Consider the following 24,091-nt stretch of genomic DNA (forward strand, 5'->3'; position numbering starts at 1 on the left):
GGCTGCTGATCTGCAATGCGGCCGCGGGCCCCTATCCTGCCGGGCCTGTTTGCAATGGCGAACGTGGTAGTTATGCCCCTGCGTGGGGATTAGATGCTTGTTGTGGATAGAACTGACCCTATGAGTAGAAAGGACACCCTATAAATGGCATTGCAGCATACTCCTCTCCTATACAATGACTGCCCCTGATCCGGCCTCACGGAGGACCCAGATGTCGTAGATTCGTCTGTGCATTACTAGCAGTATTATTTGTTACAGAAATGTGCTTGCAGGAATTTACTCTTCTTAATGTGGGTCTTTGGCTTGTGTCTTGCAGGATTGTGTCAGCTTGGGCACCGGGGAGCCCCCTCGCACGCAGTACCACTCATTCGTCCTTTACCACAGCAACAGTCCACGGTGGGGGGAGCTCATAAAACTGCCCATCCCCATCGACAGGTTCCGGGGGTCCCATCTACGCTTCGAGTTCCGACATTGCTCCAGTAAGTCCCAGCAATACGTAAAGGAGCGGAAAGAAGGCGGGCAGTGAGTCAAGTGATTAAAGGCTCAGTAATTAGGGTTCCCTCCCGTAAAGGGTTTTTCTAGTCGGATTTACCTCTTTTGCCCTATAGATGGGTCTGTAGTAGCCAGAGCACATGACTTCTCTCATAGGCTGGGTTCATTCGGTTCATCGTGACCTTTTATCGACAGCCTCTTTAAAAATCCCAAGGTCTTAATTGACACTGACCAGACTGTACCTTTCTGTGTTACCCTATTTACAGCAAAGGACAAGGGAGAGAAGAAGCTGTTTGGGTTTTCCTTCACCCCACTGATGAGAGACGATGGGACAACGCTGTCTGATGATATCCACGAACTTTATGTATACAAGGTGCAGACTTATTTTATCTCGCTGCCTCTGATCCGTGTGTACCCATCCTGTTGTCTCTGATCGCGGCACTCACTTTCTTCATCCACTGACTGCGCCAAACCCTTCCTGCTGCCTCTGACCGCCCCACTCCCTTCCTGCTGCTTTTGACTATGCTACTCCCATCCCGCTGCCTCTGACCATGCCGCTCCTATCCCACTGCCTCTGACATTGCCGCTCCTATCCCGCTGCCTCTGACAGAACCTCTCCCATCTTGCTGACTCTGACGCCACTTCTCCCGTTGCCTGTGACGATGATGCTTCCATCGTGCTGCCCCTGACCACGCCGCTCACATCCCATTGCCTGTGACAGTGCTGCTGCCATCCTGCTGCCTCTGACTGTGCCTCTCCTATCCCACTGCCTCTGACCGTGCTGATCCCATCCTGCTGCCTCTGACCGTGCTGATCCCATCCCGCTGCCTCTGACCGTGCTGATCCCTTCCTGCTGCCTCTGACCGTGCTGATCCCATCCTGCTGCCTCTGACCGTGCTGATCCCATCCTGCTGCCTCTGACCGTGCTGATCCCATCCCGCTGCCTCTGACCGTGCTGATCCCTTCCTGCTGCCTCTGACCGTGCTGATCCCATCCTGCTGCCTCTGACCGTGCTGATCCCATCCTGCTGCCTCTGACCGTGCTGATCCCATCCCGCTGCCTCAGACCGTGCTGATCCCTTCCTGCTGCCTCTGACCGTGCTGATCCCTTCCTGCTGCCTCTGACCGTGCTGATCCCATCCTGCTGCCTCTGACCGTGCTGATCCCATCCTGCTGCCTCTGACCGTGCTGATCCCATCCCGCTGCCTCTGACCGTGCTGATCCCTTCCTGCTGCCTCTGACCGTGCTGATCCCATCCCGCTGCCTCTGACCGTGCTGATCCCTTCCTGCTGCCTCTGACCGTGCTGATCCCATCCTGCTGCCTCTGATGGCTCTGTTTCCATCCCATTGCTTCTGACACTGACACTCTCATCCTTATGCCTCTAAATGGTTCTCTTCCCATAGTGCGATGAGAACAGCACCTTCAATAACCATGCTCTGTACCTGGGGCTTCCTTGCTGCAAGGACGACTTGAGCGGCTGCCCCAACATCCCATCTAGTCTCATCTTCCAGCGCAGCCCGAAGGAGACGTTCTGCATCTCTACACAGCTCTCCTCAACGAAGCTTACACAGAACGGTATCCAAAACCAGTTCCTAGTGTGTACAGACCCCGACACCAGCTCCTAGTGTGTACAGACCCCAACACCAGCTCCTAGTGTGTACAGACCCCGACACCAGCTCCTAGTGTGTACAGACCCCGACACCAGCTCCTAGTGTGGACAGACCCCGACACCAGCTCCTAGTGTGTACAGACCCCGACACCAGCTCCTAGTGTGTACAGACCCCGACACCAGCTCCTAGTGTGTACAGACCCCGACACCAGCTCCTAGTGTGTACAGACCCCGACACCAGCTCCTAGTGTGTACAGACCCCGACACCAGCTCCTAGTGTGTACAGACCCCGACACCAGCTCCTAGTGTGTACAGACCCCGACACCAGCTCTTATTGTATACGGACCTATACACCAGCTCCTAGTGGGTACAGACCCCGACACCAGCTCCTAGTGTGTACAGACCCCGACACCAGCTTCTAGTGTGTACAGACCCCGACACCAGCTCCTAGTGTGTACAGACCCCGACACCAGCTTCTAGTGTGTACAGACCCCGACACCAGCTTCTAGTGTGTACAGACCCCGGCACCAGCTCCTAGTGTGTACAGACCCCAACACCAGCTCCTAGTGTGTACAGACCCCGACACCAGCTCCTAGTGTGTACAGACCCCGACACCAGCTCCTAGTGTGCACAGACCCCGACACCAGCTCCTAGTGTGTACAGACCCCGACACCAGCTCTTATTGTATACGGACCTATACACCAGCTCCTAGTGGGTACAGACCCCGACACCAGCTTCTAGTGTGTACAGACCCCGACACCAGCTCCTAGTGTGTACAGACCCCGACACCAGCTTCTAGTGTGTACAGACCCCGGCACCAGCTCCTAGTGTGTACAGACCCGACACCAGCTCCTAGTGTGTACAGACCCCGACACCAGCTCCTAGTGTGTACAGACCCCGACACCAGCTCCTAGTGTGTACAGACCCCGACACCAGCTCCTAGTGTGTACAGACCCCGACACCAGCTCCTAGTGTGTACAGACCCCGACACCAGCTCCTAGTGTGTACAGACCCCGACACCAGCTCCTAGTGTGTACAGACCCCGACACCAGCTCCTAGTGTGTACAGACCCCGACACCAGCTCTTATTGTATACGGACCTATACACCAGCTCCTAGTGTGTACAGACCCCGACACCAGCTCCTAGTGTGTACAGACCCCGACACCAGCTCCTAGTGTGTACAGACCCCGACACCAGCTCCTAGTGTGTACAGACCCCGACACCAGCTTCTAGTGTGTACAGACCCCGACACCAGCTCTTATTGTATACGGACCTATACACCAGCTCCTAGTGTGTACAGACCCCGACACCAGCTCCTAGTGTGTACAGACCCCGACACCAGCTCCTAGTGTGTACAGACCCCGACACCAGCTCCTAGTGTGTACAGACCCCGACACCAGCTCCTAGTGTGTACAGACCCCGACACCAGCTCCTAGTGTGTACAGACCCCGACACCAGCTCTTATTGTATACGGACCTATACACCAGCTCCTAGTGTGTACAGACCCCGACACCAGCTCCTAGTGTGTACAGACCCCGACACCAGCTCCTAGTGTGTACAGACCCCGACACCAGCTCCTAGTGTGTACAGACCCCGACACCAACTCCTAGTGTGTACAGACCCCGACACCAGCTCCTAGTGTGTACAGACCCCGACACCAGCTCTTATTGTATACGGACCTATACACCAGCTCCTAGTGTGTACAGACCCCGACACCAGCTCCTAGTGTGTACAGACCTCGACACCAGCTCCTAGTGTGTACAGACCCCGACACCAGCTCCTAGTGTGTACAGGCCCCGACACCAGCTCCTAGTGTGTACAGACCCCGACACCAGCTTCTAGTGTGTACAGACCCCGACACCAGCTTCTAGTGTGTACAGACCCCGACACCAGCTCCTAGTGTGTACAGACCCCGACACCAGCTCCTAGTGTGTACAGACCCCGACACCAGCTCCTAGTGTGTACAGACCCCGACACCAGCTCTTATTGTATACGGACCTATACACCAGCTCCTAGTGTGTACAGACCCCGACACCATCTCCTAGTGTGTACAAACCCCGACACCAGCTCCTAGTGTGTACAGACCCCGACACCAGCTCCTAGTGTGTACAGACCCCGACACCAGCTCCTAGTGTGTACAGACCCCGACACCAGCTCCTAGTGTGTACAGACCCCGACACCAGCTCCTAGTGTGTACAGACCCCGACACCAGCTCCTAGTGTGTACAGACCCCGACACCAGCTCCTAGTGTGTACAGACCCCGACACCAGCTCCTAGTGTATACAGACCCCGACACCAGCTCCTAGTGTGTACAGACCTCGACACCAGCTCCTAGTGTGTACAGACCCCGACACCAGCTCCTAGTGTGTACAGACCCCGACACCAGCTTCTAGTATGTACAGACCCCGACTCCAGCTTCTAATGTGTACAGACCCCGACACCAGCTTCTAGTGTGTACAGACCCCGACACCAGCTTCTAGTGTGTACAGACCCCGACACCAGTTTCTAGTGTGTACAGACCCCGACACCAGCTTCTAGTGTGTACAGACCCCGACACCAGCTTCTAGTGTGTACAGACCCCGACACCAGCTCCTAGTGTGTACAGACCCCGACACCAGCTCCTAGTGTGTACAGACCCCGACACCAGCTCCTAGTGTATACAGACCCCGACACCAGCTCCTAGTGTGTACAGACCTCGACACCAGCTCCTAGTGTGTACAGACCCCGACACCAGCTCCTAGTGTGTACAGACCCCGACACCAGCTTCTAGTATGTACAGACCCCGACTCCAGCTTCTAATGTGTACAGACCCCGACACCAGCTTCTAGTGTGTACAGACCCCGACACCAGCTTCTAGTATGTACAGACCCCGACTCCAGCTTCTAATGTGTACAGACCCCGACACCAGCTTCTAGTGTGTACAGACCCCGACACCAGCTCCTAGTGTGTACAGACCCCGACACCAGCTCCTAGTGTGTACAGACCCCGACACCAGCTCCTAGTGTGTACAGACCCCGACACCAGCTCCTAGTGTATACAGACCCCGACACCAGCTCCTAGTGTGTACAGACCTCGACACCAGCTCCTAGTGTGTACAGACCCCGACACCAGCTCCTAGTGTGTACAGACCCCGACACCAGCTTCTAGTATGTACAGACCCCGACTCCAGCTTCTAATGTGTACAGACCCCGACACCAGCTTCTAGTGTGTACAGACCCCGACACCAGCTTCTAGTGTGTACAGACCCCGACACCAGTTTCTAGTGTGTACAGACCCCGACACCAGCTTCTAGTGTGTACAGACCCCGACACCAGCTTCTAGTGTGTACAGACCCCGACACCAGCTCCTAGTGTGTACAGACCCCGACACCAGCTCTTATTGTATACGGACCTATACACCAGCTCCTAGTGTGTACAGACCCCGACACAAGCTCCTAGTGTGTACAGGTCCCGACACCAGCTCCTAGTGTGTACAAACCCCTACACCAGCTCCTAGTGTGTACTGACCCCGACACCAGCTTCTAGCTTATACAGACTGTGCCTATTTATATACAACACTTTGAGCAGCCACGCCACAGCCCACATTTACCACTACCAGATATCACAGCCATTGACTACACAACATGCTGTGTTTTTCCTGCAGTCGACCTTCTGGCTCTTCTGAAGTGGAAGGCGTACCCCGATCGGATACTGGACGTTCTGGGGCGCCTGCGGCATGTCAGCGGCGAAGAGATTGTGAAGGTACGAGATGTCGTAGCTTCCCTTTCTCATCCTGTCAGCAACAATGGTGGCAGCCAGTATTCTGCTGATATATGTGCGGAAGCCTGTACCCTGCAAACTTCCCGATGTATATGATGGGAGGATATATATTGGGGTGATGTCAATCATACAGATTCTAAGTGGGGAATAATGAGGGAACTTCGCTCTCTGTTTCAGTTTTTGCAGGACATATTGGACACGCTGTTTGTCATCCTGGACGATAACACGGAGAAGTATGGCCTGCTCGTGTTCCAGTCTCTGGTGAGGACGCATCCCATCACCTGCTCTCCAGTCTCCTTTCCCCAGTATTGGCTAGTATCCAGGAGTAATAGATTGTTGTGTCCTGTCCTACAGTCACCTCTCCTTAGTAATGGCTGATAACAGGGAGTAATAGCTAGTAGCTGCCCAGTCCCCACTTTCCTGCTCACCTCATGTGTTCTTTTCTAGGTCTTCATCATTAATCTGCTGCGTGATAATAAGTTTTTCCACTTTCGTCCGGTGCTGGACTTGTACATACAGAAGCATTTTGCCGGAGCCCTGGCCTACAGGTGGGATTGTGATGAGCTCATGGCACATCAGGTCTGTGGGAGGACGTTGGTGGTGGCCAAGTCATGCTGGCAAGGACTCGTGGGGGTCTCTGGGCTCACTCTTGCCCAGCACTTGACATTTCTGGCCTTTTTTTTTAATTTGTAGGGAGCTGATTCGTTGCTTGAAGTGGTACATGGAGCGATCTGCAGATCTGGTGAGGCAGGACCACATCCAGGAGGCCATGAGGGTGAGGATCAGAGGTTGGGGATACAGCCGGGCAGTGACCTTACTGGGCATTCTCTTTTATAAGTCGGGCCGCCATGTTTATTTTCATGTGTGTGGGGGGTCCCCACCAGATTTTTTTTACAATTCCAGTTATTCCTTACCCCCCCTTGAACACGTTATTTGTGCAGTAACTTGCCCCTGGTTGTGCTGCGCCTCTCACTTAGTGCTGCGTCTCTCCGCAGGCTCTGGAGAATCTCTTTAAGTTCATCGTCCAGTCCCGCTTGCTCTTCGCTCGCTCCACAGGTGGCCTGGAGGAGGAGCAGTTCCGCTGCAGCATCCATGAGTTATTCCAGTCGATGCGTTTCGTGCTGAGTCTGGACACGCGGAGCTCCGATACGCTACTCTTCACACAGGTGAGCCAGCGGCTCTACATCTTCCGTACCCTGAGACCAGGGGCGGGGGCTCTACAGACCACACTGTCTGTGCAGTAATGTCACTGACATCTCACCACTCATATTTCCTAAAGTAATACTCCAACATCGAAAATTACATGACAGTTATCTAAGGCCCCTTTCACACATCAGTTTTTTCCAATCAGTCACAATTCGAGAGAGAGAGAGATCCTGCTCCCTTTGGCTTCCATTCTACCAATGACGGATGGCCATCCGCAGTCCGTTTTTTTCGATGTACACAAAAAACGTTACTGTGGACGTCGTCTGACGGACAACCATTTTTGGACGGATGAAACGTGAGGCCATCCGTCGCAATCCATCGCTTATACAAGTCAATGAGAAAAAACAGATCCAGCGTTGGATCCGTTTTTTTCAAAATGCGACGGATTGTGACTGATGTTAAAAAACGGATGTGTGAAAGGGGCCTAACATCTACCCTGAATGAAATCCGCTACAGCCCCTGAATTACCGTATTTTTCGGACCATAAGACGCACTTTTCCCCACCCCAAATGTTGGGGGAAAGTTGGGGGTGCGTCTTATGGTCTGACTATAAGGCTGCGGGGAATGAGGGTGCCGCGGTGCAGCTGGTCATCGGCGGCACGAGCAGGCTGTAACAGCCTGCCGTGAGCACGTGGGCCCGCTCATTACATATGCACGCCCATCCTCCCGCCCATCATCTCTCAGCGAAACCGGCGCTGACAGGTGGGCAGGGTGATGGGCGGGGTGATGGGCGGGGGGGGTGCGTGCATAATTAGCAGCCGGCCGTGATCACCCCTGGCAACTACAGCCTGGAGTGATCATGTGCGGCTGTATTCACTGCCCCCCGTGCATCATTATCAGCGCGGGGTGCAGTGAATCAGTGTACTCACCCGTCACCGTGTGTGGAGCCTCCCCCCTGAGCATCGCGTCTTCCTGTCTGTGCCGGCGGTCAGCTGATCTGGACACTAGCGGCGCGCACCGCGATGACGTCATCGCTGTGCGCGCCGCTAGCATCCACCAGAATCGATCAGCTTACCGCCGGCACAGACAGGAAGACGCGATGCTGCAGACACCGGTGACTGCTCCACACAGCGGCGCTGCAGCTGAGACAGAGATCGGTGCTTCAGGGAGTGAGGAAGGGTAAGTATAAACGTTTATTTTTTTTTTCCTGTGCCACAGGATACACGCCATTTACCAGGATGGGGGCATTTCATGAGCAGGATGGATGGGGGCATTTCATGAGCAGGATGGATGGGGGCATTTCATGAGCAGGATGGATGGGGGCATTTCATGAGCAGGATGGATGGGGGCATTTCATGAGCAGGATGGATGGGGGCATTTCATGAGCAGGATGGATGGGGGCATTTCATGAGCAGGATGGATGGGGGCATATCATGAGCAGGATGGATGGGGGCATTTCATGAGCAGGATGGATGGGGGCATATCATGAGCAGGATGGATGGGGGTATATCATGAGCAGGATGGATGGGGGCATTTCATGAGCAGGATGGATGGGGGCATTTCATGAGCAGGATGGATGGGGGCATTTCATGAGCAGGATGGATGGGGGCATTTCATGAGCAGGATGGATGGGGGCATATCATGAGCAGGATGGATGGGGGCATATCATGAGCAGGATGGATGGGGGCATATCATGAGCAGGATGGATGGGGGCATATCATGAGCAGGATGGATGGGGGCATATCATGAGCAGGATGGATGGGGGCATATCATGAGCAGGATGGATGGGGGCATATCATGAGCAGGATGGATGGGGGCATATCATGAGCAGGATGGATGGGGGCATATCATGAGCAGGATGGATGGGGGCATATCATGAGCAGGATGGATGGGGGCATTTCATGAGCAGGATGGATGGGGGCATATCATGAGCAGGATGGATGGGGGCATTTCATGAGCAGGATGGATGGGGGCATTTCATGAGCAGGATGGATGGGGGCATTTCATGAGCAGGATGGATGGGGGCATTTCATGAGCAGGATGGATGGGGGCATTTCATGAGCAGGATGGATGGGGGCATTTCATGAGCAGGATGGGGGCATTTCATGAGCAGGATGGATGGGGGCATTTCATGAGCAGGATGGATGGGGGCATATCATGAGCAGGATGGATGGGGGCATATCATGAGCAGGATGGATGGGGGCATATCATGAGCAGGATGGATGGGGGCATATCATGAGCAGGATGGGGGCATTTCATGAGCAGGATGGATGGGGGCATTTCATGAGCAGGATGGATGGGGGCATATCATGAGCAGGATGGATGGGGGCATATCATGAGCAGGATGGATGGGGGTATATCATGAGCAGGATGGATGGGGGGTATATTATTAGCAGGATGGGGGGTATATCAGCAGGATCATATACAAGGCAGGAGGATCCTTATCAGAATGGGGTACCTTAGTAGAGAATTTGGGGACATTACCCCCATAACAGTGTCAGCAGCAGATCCTCGCCCCATAACAGTGTGTCATGACCATATTTTTTGGTTAAAATTTTATTTTCCTATTTTCCTCCTCTAAAACCAGGGTGCGTCTTATAGTCCGAAAAATACGGTACATCATGTCTAATACTCCACTCGCATACAGAGCTGCAGTCACGTCTGCTGTTACACTACAGTCACATCCAGAGCTGCAGTCACTATTCTGCAGTTACATCATGTCTTATTCTCCAGTCACATCCAGAGCTGCAGTCACTATTCTGCAGCTACATCATGTCTTATTCTCCAGTCACATCCAGAGCTGCAGTTACTATTCTGCAGTTACATCATGTCTTATTCTCCAGTCACATCCAGAGCTGCAGTCACTATTCTGCAGCTACATCATGTCTTATTCTACAGTCACCTCCAGAGCTGCAGCCACTATTCTGCAGTTATATTGTGTCATACTCTAGTCACATCCAGTGCTGCAGTCACTATTCTGCTGAAATATGTAATGCAGCTGACCCCCAGCAGTGCTATGTAATGTATATGCAGCTCTGGGTGTGATTAGCGCACTGGTCAGCAGCGGTGATGAGCAGAAGTGCTGCGATGTGGACTTTTTCTGATGTTTCTCTCTGTTCGGTGAATATTTGCTTTACATTTGCTCTCCCCGGCCCCTCTGCTGCCCCCTCTTACACCCTCTCTGCTCCTAATTCTACCCGATACATCAGAAGCAGCCGGCAGCCGGAGGACAGGTGAGCGGAACGGGGGAGGCCGATTCCCAAAAGACTGCGGGCTCTACAAGCCCACCGACAGTCTGCTGTGTAAGTAAAGTCGTCCTGCACCCCCTTCTAGTCCCACCGCCTGCACCCTGCACCAGGACCTGCCGCGTGGATGGACCGTCACTCCCTCACCTGCGTCACTCCTTAGTGTAATGTTATCACTCGGCGATCAGGAGCCTCCAGTGTTACCTTAATATGAGGGAATTGTTTTTGAAGCAAATCCCTAATATATCGATGAGATCTCCTCACTTCTCCCTATGTGCCCACCTGAGCGCTGTCCCGACCCCCACGTCTGAGCACTGCCCCATATACTGCAACCATTCGTCACCCAATCCACTTTTCATGGACTCTTCAATGTTATATGTGGAAACAATACATATCCCAGATTGCACTGCAACAGACGGTGTAAAGTCCCAGCTCCTGAGGGCTAACAGGACGTCTGCGGCGGCATTTGTGGAGCTCAATGAAATTAGAATTACAGATATGTTGTGTGTATACACTGTATATGTCCTAACGTTATTAGATCCTGTACTGCTGTGTTGTGTGCATGGAGCATGTCCTGGGCAGGGGGCACTGATACATTACATGGCCACGATTATTCACTGTCCACAAACTTTATACAGTATCTGCTCTGTGATGTTATGACCACAATATAACACCTCATATATATATGTATATGTATATATCGCTCTGGACTGGGATAAAAAGTTGCTCCGGTCTGGGTACGTTGTCACTCTGGTCTGAGATATGTTGTCCCTCCGGTCTGGTATACGTTATCCCTCCGGTCTGGTATACGTTATCCCTCCGGTCTGGTATACGTTATCCCCCGGTCTGGTATACGTTATCCCCCGGTCTGGTATACGTTATCCCCCGGTCTGGTATACGTTATTTCTCCGGTCTGGTGTACGTTGTCCCTCTGGTTTGGGATACGTTGTTGCTCCGGTCTGGGATACGTTGTTGCTCCGGTCTGGGATACGTTGTTGCTCCGGTCTGGGATACGTTGTTGCTCCGGTCTGGGATACGTTGTTGCTCCGGTCTGGGATACGTTGTCGCTTCGATCTGGGATACGTTGTCCCTCTGGTCTGGGATACATTGTTGCTCCGGTCTGGGATACGTTGTGGCTCCGGTCTGGGATACGTTGTCGCTTCAATCTGGGATACGTTGTCCCTCTGGTCTGGGATACGTTGTCTCTCCAGTCTGGGATACGTTGTCTCTCCGGTCTGGGATATGTTGCCCCTCCGGTCTGGGATACGTTGTTCCTCTGGTCTGGGATACGTTGTTCCTCTGGTCTGGGATACGTTGTTCCTCTGGTCTAGGATACGTTGTTCCTCTGGTCTGGGATACGTTGTTCCTCTGGTCTGGGATACGTTGTCTCTCCGGTCTGGGATACGTTGTCTCTCCGGTCTGGGATATGTTGCCCCTCTGGTCTGGGATACGTTGCCTCTCCGGTCTGGGATACGTTGTCTCTCCGGTCTGGGATACGTTGTCTCTCCGGTCTGAGATACGTTGTCTCTCCGGTCTGGGATACGTTGTCTCTCCGGTCTGGGATACGTTGTCTCTCCGGTCTGGGATACGTTGTCTCTCCGGTCTGGGATACGTTGTCTCTCCGGTCTGGGATATGTTGCCCCTCTGGTCTGGGATACGTTGTTCCTCTGGTCTGGGATACGTTGTTCCTCTGGTCTGGGATACGTTGTTCCTCTGGTCTGGGATACGTTGTTCCTCTGGTCTGGGATACGTTCTTGCTCCGGTCTGGGATACATTGTCACTCAGGTCATGTTGTCGCTCAGGTCTGGGATACGTTGTCGCTCCGGTCTGGGATACGTTGTCGCTTAGGTCACGTTGTTGTTCAGGTCTGGGATACGTTGTCGCTCCGGTCTGGGATACGTTGTCGCTTAGGTCACGTTGTTCTTCAGGTCTGGGATACGTTGTCCCTCTGGTCTGGGATATGTTGTCGTGTTGCTCCAGTCTGTGATACTTTGATGTTTTCCCCAGGCTGCCCTCCTCAGTTCCTTTCCTGCCATCTTTGAGGAGCTGCTAGCCATGTTTACGGTGACGGAGGTGGCGGAGTTTGTACGTGGGACACTCAGCAGTCTGCCCAGCACCCTGCACCTGGGCCAGTCCATGGATGTGGTGAAGTTGCAGTCAATTGGCCGAACCGTGGACTGCCGACTCTTCTCCTACCCAGGTGCGAGCAGAACGATTGGGATTTTGTTTTCAAGTCACATGACCATGTGAGGATTTTGGAGGGCATTACGATGCTGCAGGTTTGGGGTCTTGCAACTCTAGTATGAGTGAATGGAAATGTCCCAGAATGTAGGGGCGTCTTATATTGAATGCTTAATTGTATCCTGCCTAATATTTGCTGCATGTTCTGTGTCCTCCCCAACAGAAGCTCGCCGCATCCTCTTACCAGTTGTGCTACACCACATCCACCTCCACCTGCGGCAGCAGAAAGAGCTCCTTGTCTGCTCTGGGATACTCAGCAGTATTTTCTCCATCATCAAAAGCAGCTCCACGGTGAGGGAATGTGTTCCAGCATGTGTGTGACCCTCGTGTCCTGGGATGTGGGTGACTCCCAGATCCCAGGGGGTGTGTGAATCCCCTCTGTCCTGGGTCTGTTTGGGATGTGTGTGAACCCCCCCCCCTATGTCCTGGGATGTGTGTGACCCCCCCTCTCTGTTCTGGGATGTGTGTGACCCCCCCCCCCTCCTCTGTCCCGAGATGTGGGTGACCTCCCCTCTATACCGGGATGTGTGTGACCCCCCCCTCTGTCCCGGGATGTGTGTGACCACCCCCCCCTCCTCTGTCCCGAGATGTGGGGGTGACCTCCCCTCTGTACCGTGATGTGTGTGCCCCCCCCTCCCTCTGTCCCGGGATGTGTGTGACCCCCCCCCCCCTCTGTACCAGGATGTGTGTGACCACCCACCCACCTCCTCTGTCCCAGGATGTGTGTGACCCACCCACCCCTCTGTACCGGGATGTGTGTGACCACCCCCCCCTCCTCTGTCCCAGGATGTGTGTGACCCCCCCCCTTCCTCTGTACCGGGATGTGTGTGACCCCCCCTTCTGTCCCGAGATGTGTGTGACCCACTCCTCTGTCCCGAGATGTGTGTGACCCCCCCCCCTCTGTCCCGAGATGTGTGTGACCCCCCCCCCTCTGTCCCGGGATGTGTGTGATCCCCTCCCTCTGTACTGTGATGTGTGTGACTCCCCCCCCCCCCTTCTGTCCCCAGATGTGTGTGACCCACCCCTCTGTCCCGAGATGTGTGTGACCCCCCCCTCTGTCCCGGGATGTGTGTGACCCCCCCCCCCCCCTTCTGTACGGGGATGTGTGTGACCTCCTCCTTCTGTCCCGAGATGTGTGTGACCTCCTCCTTCTGTCCCGAGATGTGTGTGACCCACCCCTCTGTCCCGAGATGTGTGTGACCCACCACTCTGTCCCGGGATTTGTGTGACCCCCCCCCCTCTCTACCAGGGTGTGTGTGACCACCCACCACACTGCCATGTCCCGGGATGTGTGTGACCCCCCCCCTCTGTCCCGAGATGTGTGTGACACCCCCCCCTCTGTCCTAGGATGTGTGTGACCACCCCCCCCTCTGTACCGGGATGTGTGTGACCACCCACCCCCCTCCTCTGTCCCGGGATGTGTGTGAAACCCCCCCCCCTCTGTCCCGGGATGTGTGTGACCCCGCCCTCTGTCCCGAGATGTGTGTGACCCCTTCCTCTGTCCCGGGATGTGTGCGATCCCCTCTGTCCCGGGATGAGTGTGACCCCCCCCCCTCTGTCCCGGGATGGATGTTTCTGACCCCCGTGTCTTGGGATGTGTGTGAACCCCGTGTCTTCGGATGTTTGTGACAACCCTGTGTCCCCAAATGTGTGTGACCCCCGTGTCCTGGGATGTGTGACCCCCCCCCCCCCCCCTCCTGTGTCCTGCGATGTGTGTGACCCCCGTGTCCTGGGATGTGTGACCCCCCCCCCCCCCTCCTGTGTCCTGCGATGTGTGTGACCCCCGTGTCCTGGGATGTGTGTGACCCCCATGTTACGGGATGTGTGACCCCCCCCCGTGTCCTGGGATGTGTGTGACCCCCGTGTCCTGGGATGTGTGTGACCCCCGTGTCTTCGGATGTGTGTGCCCCCGTGTCCTGGGATGAGTGTGACCCCATCTTCTCTTCCGGCAGGAGGTGGACGTGGGGGAGGAGGTGCAGATGTTACAGGAGAGTCTGCTGGACGTTCTGCTCCAGACTCTGCTCATTATAATGAGTAAATCTCAGTCCCAGGAGGCGGTAAGAGGCCAGCGCTGCCCGCAGTGTACAGCAGAGATCACTGTTAGTAATTAACTCATTTATCTTCTCTCTAATCCTTCCCTCATCATCCTCCGTATCACCCTCAGCATCCTCATCATTGTACCCATATAGGACTGACCGGTCCCCGCAGCAGCCAGAGGACTGTGCACTGCTGAAATCCTGACTGCAGGGGGCGCCAGTCACAGACAAGAATATAAATTCTCCTCCCTATCGGTGATAGATCCTGCATGGACCTTATAGATATATGATGATCATCCTCATAGTGTGACCTCTGACCCTTGTCACCCTGTATACCCTCCCCCGCACACCACCTCTGCACTGACTCTTGTCCCCCATTAGGGGGAGTATGTTTCATGTCTCCTTTCTTTGCTTCGTCTGATGTCGGATACTCATTATCAGCATCTGCTGCACAACTTCCAGAGCAAAGAGGAGCTGAAGGTGAGCCGAACGGCAGCAGCCACCATGACAGTCTCACTGCGGTCACCCAGCTTTCCTGGGTGCTGGAACATTGGGAGATATTAACCTTATATGTGTCAGGAAAGCTGTGTGGATCCCCCTAGGGGTGCAATATTGGAGGTCTCCCAGGTTTTGTAGGACTATTATAAGCAAAGAAATAGATGGATTTAATCCAGAAGACGACACTCAATAATCTGCTTCCTCTTTCTCCAGGAATTCCTGCTTAAGATTTTCTGTGTTTTTCGGAACTTGCTGAAGTTGAGCGTCTTTCCTCCAGACTGGACGGTGATGAGACTTCTGGCCAGCAAGTAAGATGCTCCCACAGCAAGTAATGTCACCAGTGAAAAACAGAGTGATGTCATCAGTGTAATATAGAGTCATCAGTCATAAAGTCATCAGTCATACAGAGTGATGTCATTAATGTAATACAGAGTGATGTCATTAATGTAATACAGATTGATGTCATCAGTGTCCTGTAGAGTGATGTCATCAATGTCCTATAGAGTGATGTCATTAATGTAATACAGAGTGATGTCATTAATGTAATACAGAGTGATGTCATCAGTGTCCTATAGAGTGATGTCATCAGTGTCCTATAGAGTGATGTCATCAGTGTCCTATAGAGTGATGTCATCAGTGTCCTATAGAGTGATGTCATCAGTGTCCTATAGAGTGAAGTCATCAGTGTCATATAGAGGGATGTCATCAGTGTCATATAGAGGGATGTCATCAATGTAATTTAGAGTCCATGTTATCAGTGACATATAGAGTGGTTTCATCAATGTAATACAGAGTGATATCATCAGTGTGATATAGAGTGATGTCATCAGTGTCATATAGAGTGATGTTAGCAATGTCATATAGAGTGATGTCATCAGTGTAATACAGAGTGATGTCATCAGTGTAATATAGAGTCATCAGTCATAAAGTCATCAGTCATACAGAGTGATGTCATTAATGTAATACAGAGTGATGTCATTAATGTAATACAGATTGATGTCATCAGTGTCCTGTAGAGTGATGTCATCAGTGTCCTATAGAGTGATGTCATTAATGTAATACAGAGTGATGTCATTAATGTAATACAGAGTGATGTCATCAGTGTCCTATAGAGTGATGTCATCAGTGTCCTATAGAGTGATGTCATCAGTGTCATATAGAATGAAGTCATCAGTGTCATATAGAGGGATGTCATCAGTGTCATATAGAGGGATGTCATCAATGTAATTTAGAGTCCATGTTATCAGTGACATATAGAGTGGTTTCATCAATGTAATACAGAGTGATATCATCAGTGTGATATAGAGTGATGTCATCAGTGTCATATAGAGTGATGTTAGCAATGTCATATAGAGTGATGTCATCAGTGTAATACAGAGTGATGTCATCAGTGTCATATAGCGTGGTTTCATCAATATAATATAGAATGATGTCATCAGTATCATATAGAGTGATCTCATCAGTGTAATAAAGAGTGATGTCATCAGTGTCATATAGAGTGATGTCATCAGTGTAATATCAGTGATATCATCAGTGTAATAGAGTGATGTCATCAATATATTGTTCAGGGGTGTATTACTGCACCGTTGTGTGTATATATACAGTATATATATGTGTGTGTGTGTGTGTGTGTGTGTGTGTGTGTGTGTATTTCTTTATACAGTATATTTTGGTAGATCAGTTACTTGGCTACTTAATAAGGTAGACACAGGAATGGTTTTTGTTTAAATCTTCCACTGGTTTATTAGGATTTTATAAACCAGGACAAAAATAAACTAATACAGCCTGTCCGGCTCTTAACAGTCTATACCACTGCAGGGTCCACACGCTCAGACAAATGGTTTAGCTGCTTCAGTATGAGCACAGCTTTGGAGGTCTGCTCACCTCCTTACACACACACTGAGTGAATCCAGAGACCTTGATTTTACCTGCTGAGCCACCCTCTAGGGTGGAGATATGTGAAGAGTCATCCCACCCAACTGTTCAAAAATCCGGCCCTCATCATTGCCATTTAGCCTCTCATATTGTTGGAGGATGCTTCCAGATTGAAATCACTGAGGCTAACAACCTCAGTGAATCATATCTCCATATATCTGCCCAGTATATGTCAGTGTTAATTATTTATTTGTATGGAATAAATGAAGGGAATTTTGTTTACTTACCGTAAATTCCTTTTCTTCTAGCTCCAATTGGGAGACCCAGACAATTGGAGTGTATAGCTTATGCCTCCGGAGGCCACACAAAGTATTACACTAAAAGTGTAAAGCCCCTCCCCTTCAGCCTATACACCCCCCGTACTGCTACGGGCTCATCAGTTTTGGTGCAAAAGCAAGAAGGAGGAAAAAATTATAAACTGGTTTAAAGTAAATTCAATCCGAAGGAATATCGGAGAACTGAAACCATTTAACATGAACAACATGTGTTATACAAAAACAGGGGCGGGTGCTGGGTCTCCCAATTGGAGCTAGAAGAAAAGGAATTTACGGTAAGTAAACAAAATTCCCTTCTTCTTTGTCGCTCCTTATTGGGAGACCCAGACAATTGGGACGTCCAAAAGCAGTCCCTGGGTGGGTAAATAATACCTCATAATAGAGCCGTAACGGCTCTGTCCTACAGGTGGGCAACTGCCGCCTGAAGGACTCGCCTACCTAGGCTGGCATCTGCCGAAGCATAGGTATGCACCTGATAGTGCTTCGTGAAAATGTGCAGGCTCGACCAGGTAGCTGCCTGACACACCTGCTGAGCCGTAGCCTGGTGTCGCAAGGCCCAGGACGCTCCCACGGCCCTGGTAGAATGGGCCTTCAGTCCTGAGGGAACCGGAAGCCCCGAGGAACGGTAAGCTTCGAGAATTGGTTCCTTGATCCACCGAGCCAGGGTTGACTTGGAAGCTTGTGTCCCTTTACGCTGGCCAGCGACAAGGACAAAGAGTGCATCCGAGCGGCGCAGGGGCGCCGTTCGAGAAATGTAGATCTTGGCGGACGTAGGTTTCCTAGCCTGTCTCATAGTGGCAATGACCTCTTGAGATAATCCTGAAGACGCTAGGATCCAGGACTCAATGGCCACACAGTCAGGTTGAGGGCCGCAGAATTCAGATGGAAAAACGGCCCTTGAGACAGCAAATCTGGTCGGTCTGGCAGTGCCCACGGTTGGCCGACCGTGAGATGCCACAGATCCGGGTACCACGACCTCCTCGGCCAGTCTGGAGCGACGAGGATGACGCGGCGGCAGTCGGCCCTGATCTTGCGTAACACTCTGGGCAACAGTGCCAGAGGAGGAAACACATAAGGAAGCCGAAACTGCGACCAATCCTGAACTAAGGCGTCTGCCGCCAGAGCTCTGTGATCTTGAGATCGAGCCATGAATGTTGGGACCTTGTTGTTGTGCCGTGACGCCATTAGGTCGACGTCCGGCATCCCCCAGCGGCAACAGATCTCCTGAAACACGTCCGGGTGAAGGGACCATTCCCCTGCGTCCATGCCCTGGCGACTGAGAAAGTCTGCTTCCCAGTTTTCTACGCCCGGGATGTGAACTGCGGATATGGTGGATGCTGTGGCTTCCACCCACAGCAGAATCCGCCGGACTTCCTGGAAGGCTTGCCGACTGCGTGTCCCACCTTGGTGGTTGATGTATGCCACCGCTGTGGAGTTGTCCGACTGAATTCGGATCTGCTTGCCTTCCAGCCACTGCTGGAATGTTTTTAGGGCAAGATACACTGCCCTGATCTCCAGAACATTGATCTGAAGTGAGGACTCTTGCTGAGTCCACGTACCCTGAGCCCTGTGGTGGAGAAAAACTGCTCCCCACCCTGACAGACTCGCGTCCGTCGTGACCACCGCCCAGGATGGGGGTAGGAAGGATTTCCCCTTCGATAATGAAGTGGGAAGAAGCCACCACCGAAGGGAAGCTTTGGTTGCCTGAGAGAGGGAAACGTTCCTGTCTAGGGATGTCGGCATCCTGTCCCACTTGCGTAGGATGTCCCATTGAAGTGGACGCAGGTGAAACTGCGCGAAAGGGACTGCTTCCATTGCAGCCACCATCTTCCCCAGGAAGTGCATGAGGCGCCTCAAGGGGTGTGACCGACCTTGAAGGAGAGATTGCACCCCTGTCTGTAGTGAACGCTGTTTGTCCAGCGGAAGCTTCACTATCGCTGGAAGAGTATGAAACTCCATGCCAAGATATGTCAGCGATTGGACCGGTGTCAGATTTGACTTTGGAAAATTGATGATCCACCCGAAACTCTGGAGAGTCTCCAGAGTAGCGTTGAGGCTGTGTTGGCATGCCTCTTGAGAGGGTGCCTTGACCAGGAGATCGTCTAAGTAAGGTATCACTGAGTGACCCTGAGAGTGGAGGACCGCAACTACTGTAGCCATGACCTTGGTGAAAACCCTTGGGGCTATCGCCAGGCCGAACGGCAGTGCCGCGAACTGAAGGTGTTCGTCTCCTATGGCGAAGTGCAAGAAGCGCTGATGCTCTGGAGCAATTGGTACGTGGAGATAAGCATCCTTGATATCGATCGATGCTAGGAAATCTCCTTGGGACATTGAGGCGATGACGGAGCGGAGGGATTCCATCCGGAACCGCCTGGTCCTTACGTGTTTGTTGAGCAGTTTTAGGTCCAAAACAGGACGGAAGGACCCGTCCTTCTTTGGAACCACAAACAGGTTGGAGTAGAAACCGTGGCCCTGTTGCTGAAGAGGAACCGGGACCACCACTCCTTCTGCCTTCAGAATGCCCACCGCCTGCAGAAGAGCCTCGGCTCGCTCGGGAGGCGGAGATGTTCTGAAGAATCGAGTCGGAGGACGAGAGCTGAACTCTATCCTGTAACCGTGAGACAAAATGTCTCTCACCCAACGGTCTTTTACTTGTGGCAGCCAGGTGTCGCAAAAGCGGGAGAGCCTGCCACCGACCGAGGATGCGGTGTGAGGAGGCCGTAAGTCATGAGGAAGCCGCCTTAGTAGCGGCACCTCCGGCGGTCTTTTTAGGGCGTGATTTAGACCGCCATGCGTCGGAGTTCCTCTGATCCTTCTGAGGCCTTTTGGACGAGGAGAATTGGGACCTGCCCGCACCCCGAAAGGACCGAAACCTCGACTGTCCCCTCCTCTGTTGGGGTGTTTTTGGTTTGGCCTGGGGTAAGGATGTTTCCTTTCCCTTGGATTGTTTGATGATTTCATCCAATCTCTCACCAAACAAACGGTCGCCAGAAAATGGCAATCCAGTTAAGCACTTTTTGGAAGCCGAATCTGCCTTCCATTCCCGCAGCCACAAGGCCCTGCGTATTGCCACCGAATTGTCGGCTGCAACCGCCGTACGGCTGGCAGAGTCCAGGACAGCATTAATAGCGTAGGACGCAAATGCCGACGTTTGATAGGTTATAGACGCCACCTGCGGCGCAGACGTACGTGTGAGTGCGTCAATTTGCGCCTGACCAGCTGAGATAGCTTGGAGTGCCCATACGGCTGCGAATGCTGGAGCAAAAGACGCGCCGATAGCTTCATAGATGGATTTCAACCAGAGCTCCATCTGTCTGTCAGTGGCATCCTTGAGTGAAGCTCCATCTTCCACTGCAACTATGGATCTAGCCGCCAGTCTGGAGATTGGAGGATCCACCTTGGGACACTGAGTCCAGCCCTTGACCACGTCAGGGGGGAAAGGGTAACGTGTATCCTTAAGGCGCTTGGAAAAACGCTTATCTGGACAAGCTCGGTGTTTCTGGACTGCCTCTCTGAAGTCAGAGTGGTCCAGAAACATACTCTTTGTACGCTTGGGAAACCTGAAACGGAATTTCTCCTGCTGAGAAGCTGACTCCTCCACTGGAGGAGCTGAGGGAGAAATATCCAACATTTCATTGATGGACGCAATAAGATCATTCACTATGGCGTCACCATCAGGAGTATCAAGGTTGAGAGCGGCTTCAGGATCAGAATCCTGATCAGCTACCTCCGCTTCATCATACAGAGAGTCCTCTCGCTGAGACCCTGAACATTGTGATGATGTCGAGGGGATATCATAGCGAGCTCGCTTAATCGGTCTGGGGCTGCGGTCCGTGTCAGAGACCTCACCCTGGGATCCATGAGACACCCCGGGAGGACATTGCTGTTCCAACTGAGGGGGACCAGGGGGCAATGATTCCACAGTGCCCCTGGCTTGAGATGCCGGCCTGGACTGCAAGGCTTCTAATATCTTAGCCATAGTCTCAGAAAGTCTTTCAGTAAAAACTGCAAACTCCGTCCCTGTCACCTGGACAGTGTTAACAGGTGGTTCTCCCTGGGCCGCCCTTAGCAGAGGCTCCGGCTGAGAAAGTGCCACAGGGGCCGAGCATTGCACACAATGAGGGTCAGTGGAACCTGCCGGTAGTATAGCCGTACATGCTGCACAGGCAGCATAGTAAGTCTGTGCTTTGGCACCCTTGCTATTTGTGGACGACATGCTGTTGTCTCCTCTGAGCAATACAGGAGGGTATATAGACAAAAATCAACAGTGCACCATACAGTGTAAAGTATAGTCTATAATCATATAATCTATAAGTACACTTCTGCACTAGTGGGGCCAGCACCACAGGTGCTGCTTACCGCCTTCGCAAAGCGGTTGTGTGGGCACCAGAAATCCTGCCTGGGTCTCCCTGAGCTTGTCTCTCCTCTCCAGCGTTAGCAGAGCTGAGAGGAATGGCTGCCGGCGTCCTGAGGAGAGGAGGGAGCTGTGGGCGTGACCCAGAAAAGTGCGGGAACTGGTGCCCCACTGTGCAGAGTGAGGGGGGTGGAGTATGCAAAGCATGCTCCAGCCCTCAGTGCTGCCGTCCTGTACAGCGTCCCGCCCTTCCCCTGACTGGCAGGGCTGGGGGCGGGAAGAAAACGAGACTAGGCCGCAAAAGCCGGGGACTCGAGTTATAAGCGCGGCCGCCGTATAAGCGCGGTCGGCGCGGAAGTCCCCGGCGCACTAACAGTCCCAGCCGCGCCGCAGTGATAACCATGGCAGCGGCGGTCAGCGCGGCAGTCCCCCTACACGAACACACTCAGCGACGCTGAAGTGTGTAATGGCACAAACGCAGTCAGCGCTGCTGTCCCCGGTGCACTAGCACACCCAGCAATGCTGGAGTGTTGCTGTGCGCAGTCCCCACGGGGACACAGAGTACCTCAAAGTAGCAGGGCCATGTCCCTGAACGATACTCTGCTCCTATCCAGCATGGTCCTCAGGAGCTGTGGATGGAGCACGGTCTCCTGTGCCTGGAGACCGATGGGATTCCACTTCACCCAGAGCCCTAATTGAGGGATGGGGAAGGAAAGCAGCATGTGGGCTCCAGCCTCCGTACCCGCAATGGATACCTCAACCTTAACAACACCGCCGACAAGAGTGGGGTGAGAAGGGAGCATGCTGGGGGCCCTGTTATGGGCCCTCTTTTCTTCCATCCGACATAGTCAGCAGCTGCTGCTGACTAAGCTGTGGAGCTGTGCGTGCATGTCTGACCTCCTTCGCACAAAGCATAAAAACTGATGAGCCCGTAGCAGTACGGGGGGTGTATAGGCTGAAGGGGAGGGGCTTTACACTTTTAGTGTAATACTTTGTGTGGCCTCCGGAGGCATAAGCTATACACCCCAATTGTCTGGGTCTCCCAATAAGGAGCGACAAAGAAAACTTTTTTAGCTCATGTAAATAAAGTTTAACAAGTTCTGCAACCCTCTCATTTTCAGGATCTGTGCTTGCTGCCAGTGACTATTTCAGAATGTTTGGATCTGGAATAATGACATGTATTTCCATATACCCAGTAAATGCCCTTTAAACCTGGGGTCTGTAAGGCAAGGTTTGGCAGTCATCATTCACTATATAGACTTATCTCTACGTCTTCCCGCAGCATCATCGTGACGACCGTCCAGTACGTGTCCCCCGCCGTGCACAAGAACTTCTGTGAAGAGGATTTTGACTTTAAGGTAAAACTCCCCCATTATAGATTCCCCCCTGTAATATTAGGGTGAAGATGAATCCTACAGGAGAGGGCGCTGCTCACGGGTTCATTTGTCCTTCACCTTCTAGGTGTGGAACTCGTACTTCAGTCTGGCCGTCCTCTTCATCAACCAGCCCAGTCTGCAGCTGGAGAACTTTGCAGTGGGGAAGAGACGAAGGATCCTGGATAAGTAAGTGCCCCCCGAGATAATATTGATCGTGTGGAGCTTCGTGTCTGCATCTTTTGAGCCGCTTTGTTTATTGAACATCTGTGTTTGTTGTCAGTGAATGAGAATGTTCATTGTATGAATCCTAGTTGTGAGGATTTCTTACAATGTGTCAGTGCAGTGCTATATTTCTAGGGGCTTGTCTGCAGTGATACATTGCAACGATCCCTCAGCTGTGTGAGTAGGATGTGACTGTGACGATGTTACTGACTTGTATACCCCTCTTCGCTCTCCAGGTACGGCGATATGCGGGTAATGATGACATACGAGCTGTTTAACATGTGGCAAAACCTAGGTGAGTGACTTCAGGGGTCTTCTGTCTGTCCGTGTCCCCCCCCGATCCTGGTCTCATTCTTCTCCGCTCACTTTCCAGGAGAGCACAAATACCACTTCATACCCGGCATGATCGGCCCCTTTCTGGGGGTGTCCCTGGTCCCGCAGCCGGAGGTGCGAAACATCATGATCCCCATATTCCACGACATGATGGACTGTGAACAGCGGCGCAACGGGAACTTCAAGCAGGTAAGTAGCGGCCGCAGAATTGGTGCAATGAGGTCCGGGGGTGGGGTGCGGTGGGGGGGTGAGAACTCTTCGAATATGATCATCCTGCCCCTACATTTCCTCAGGTGGAGGCCGAGCTCATTGATAAGCTGGACTCTCTGGTGTCTGAGGGGAAAGGCGACGAAAATTACCGAGAGCTCTTCAGTCTCCTGTGAGTCTAAGCGTCCTCATCCGCCCGGCACACATGTTTATATGGGGGATAAAGGGGTAATCCGCCTTATTAAAGGTCCGCTGTGTGGTCTAAATAAAGCCTGATTCGTACAGAATAGATGGTTCTCTAATAAGCTTTTTTCTTCCATGTTTCACTGTTTTCAAGATCTCTGCTTTCTGTCATCCTCTTCTG

At 52.7% G+C, this 24,091-nt stretch overlaps 1 protein-coding gene across 6 annotated transcripts in view; it reads left to right on the top strand.

Annotated features, from left to right (window-relative positions):
* Positions 1–24,091, top strand: part of DOCK3 (dedicator of cytokinesis 3) — a 144,996-nt gene that overhangs the window by 106,188 nt on the left and 14,717 nt on the right. For 5 of the 6 annotated variants that reach the window (XM_075321651.1, XM_075321653.1, XM_075321652.1 and 2 more), the window contains 18 exons: positions 317–479; positions 759–865; positions 1,896–2,067; positions 5,744–5,841; positions 6,037–6,120; positions 6,307–6,407; positions 6,553–6,634; positions 6,855–7,025; positions 12,258–12,450; positions 12,655–12,782; positions 14,444–14,590; positions 14,909–15,007; positions 15,239–15,333; positions 22,872–22,947; positions 23,051–23,151; positions 23,424–23,482; positions 23,561–23,709; positions 23,814–23,899. In XM_075321651.1, the coding sequence (XP_075177766.1) occupies positions 317–479; positions 759–865; positions 1,896–2,067; positions 5,744–5,841; positions 6,037–6,120; positions 6,307–6,407; positions 6,553–6,634; positions 6,855–7,025; positions 12,258–12,450; positions 12,655–12,782; positions 14,444–14,590; positions 14,909–15,007; positions 15,239–15,333; positions 22,872–22,947; positions 23,051–23,151; positions 23,424–23,482; positions 23,561–23,709; positions 23,814–23,899 (2,111 nt within the window). The remainder of the gene's footprint in view (positions 1–316; positions 480–758; positions 866–1,895; positions 2,068–5,743; positions 5,842–6,036; positions 6,121–6,306; positions 6,408–6,552; positions 6,635–6,854; positions 7,026–12,257; positions 12,451–12,654; positions 12,783–14,443; positions 14,591–14,908; positions 15,008–15,238; positions 15,334–22,871; positions 22,948–23,050; positions 23,152–23,423; positions 23,483–23,560; positions 23,710–23,813; positions 23,900–24,091) is intronic. The other variant, XM_075321654.1, reaches the window with a different exon arrangement.

This window comes from Anomaloglossus baeobatrachus, chromosome 8, assembly GCF_048569485.1.
Source record: "Anomaloglossus baeobatrachus isolate aAnoBae1 chromosome 8, aAnoBae1.hap1, whole genome shotgun sequence".
Classification (NCBI taxonomy): Eukaryota; Metazoa; Chordata; class Amphibia; order Anura; family Aromobatidae; genus Anomaloglossus; species Anomaloglossus baeobatrachus.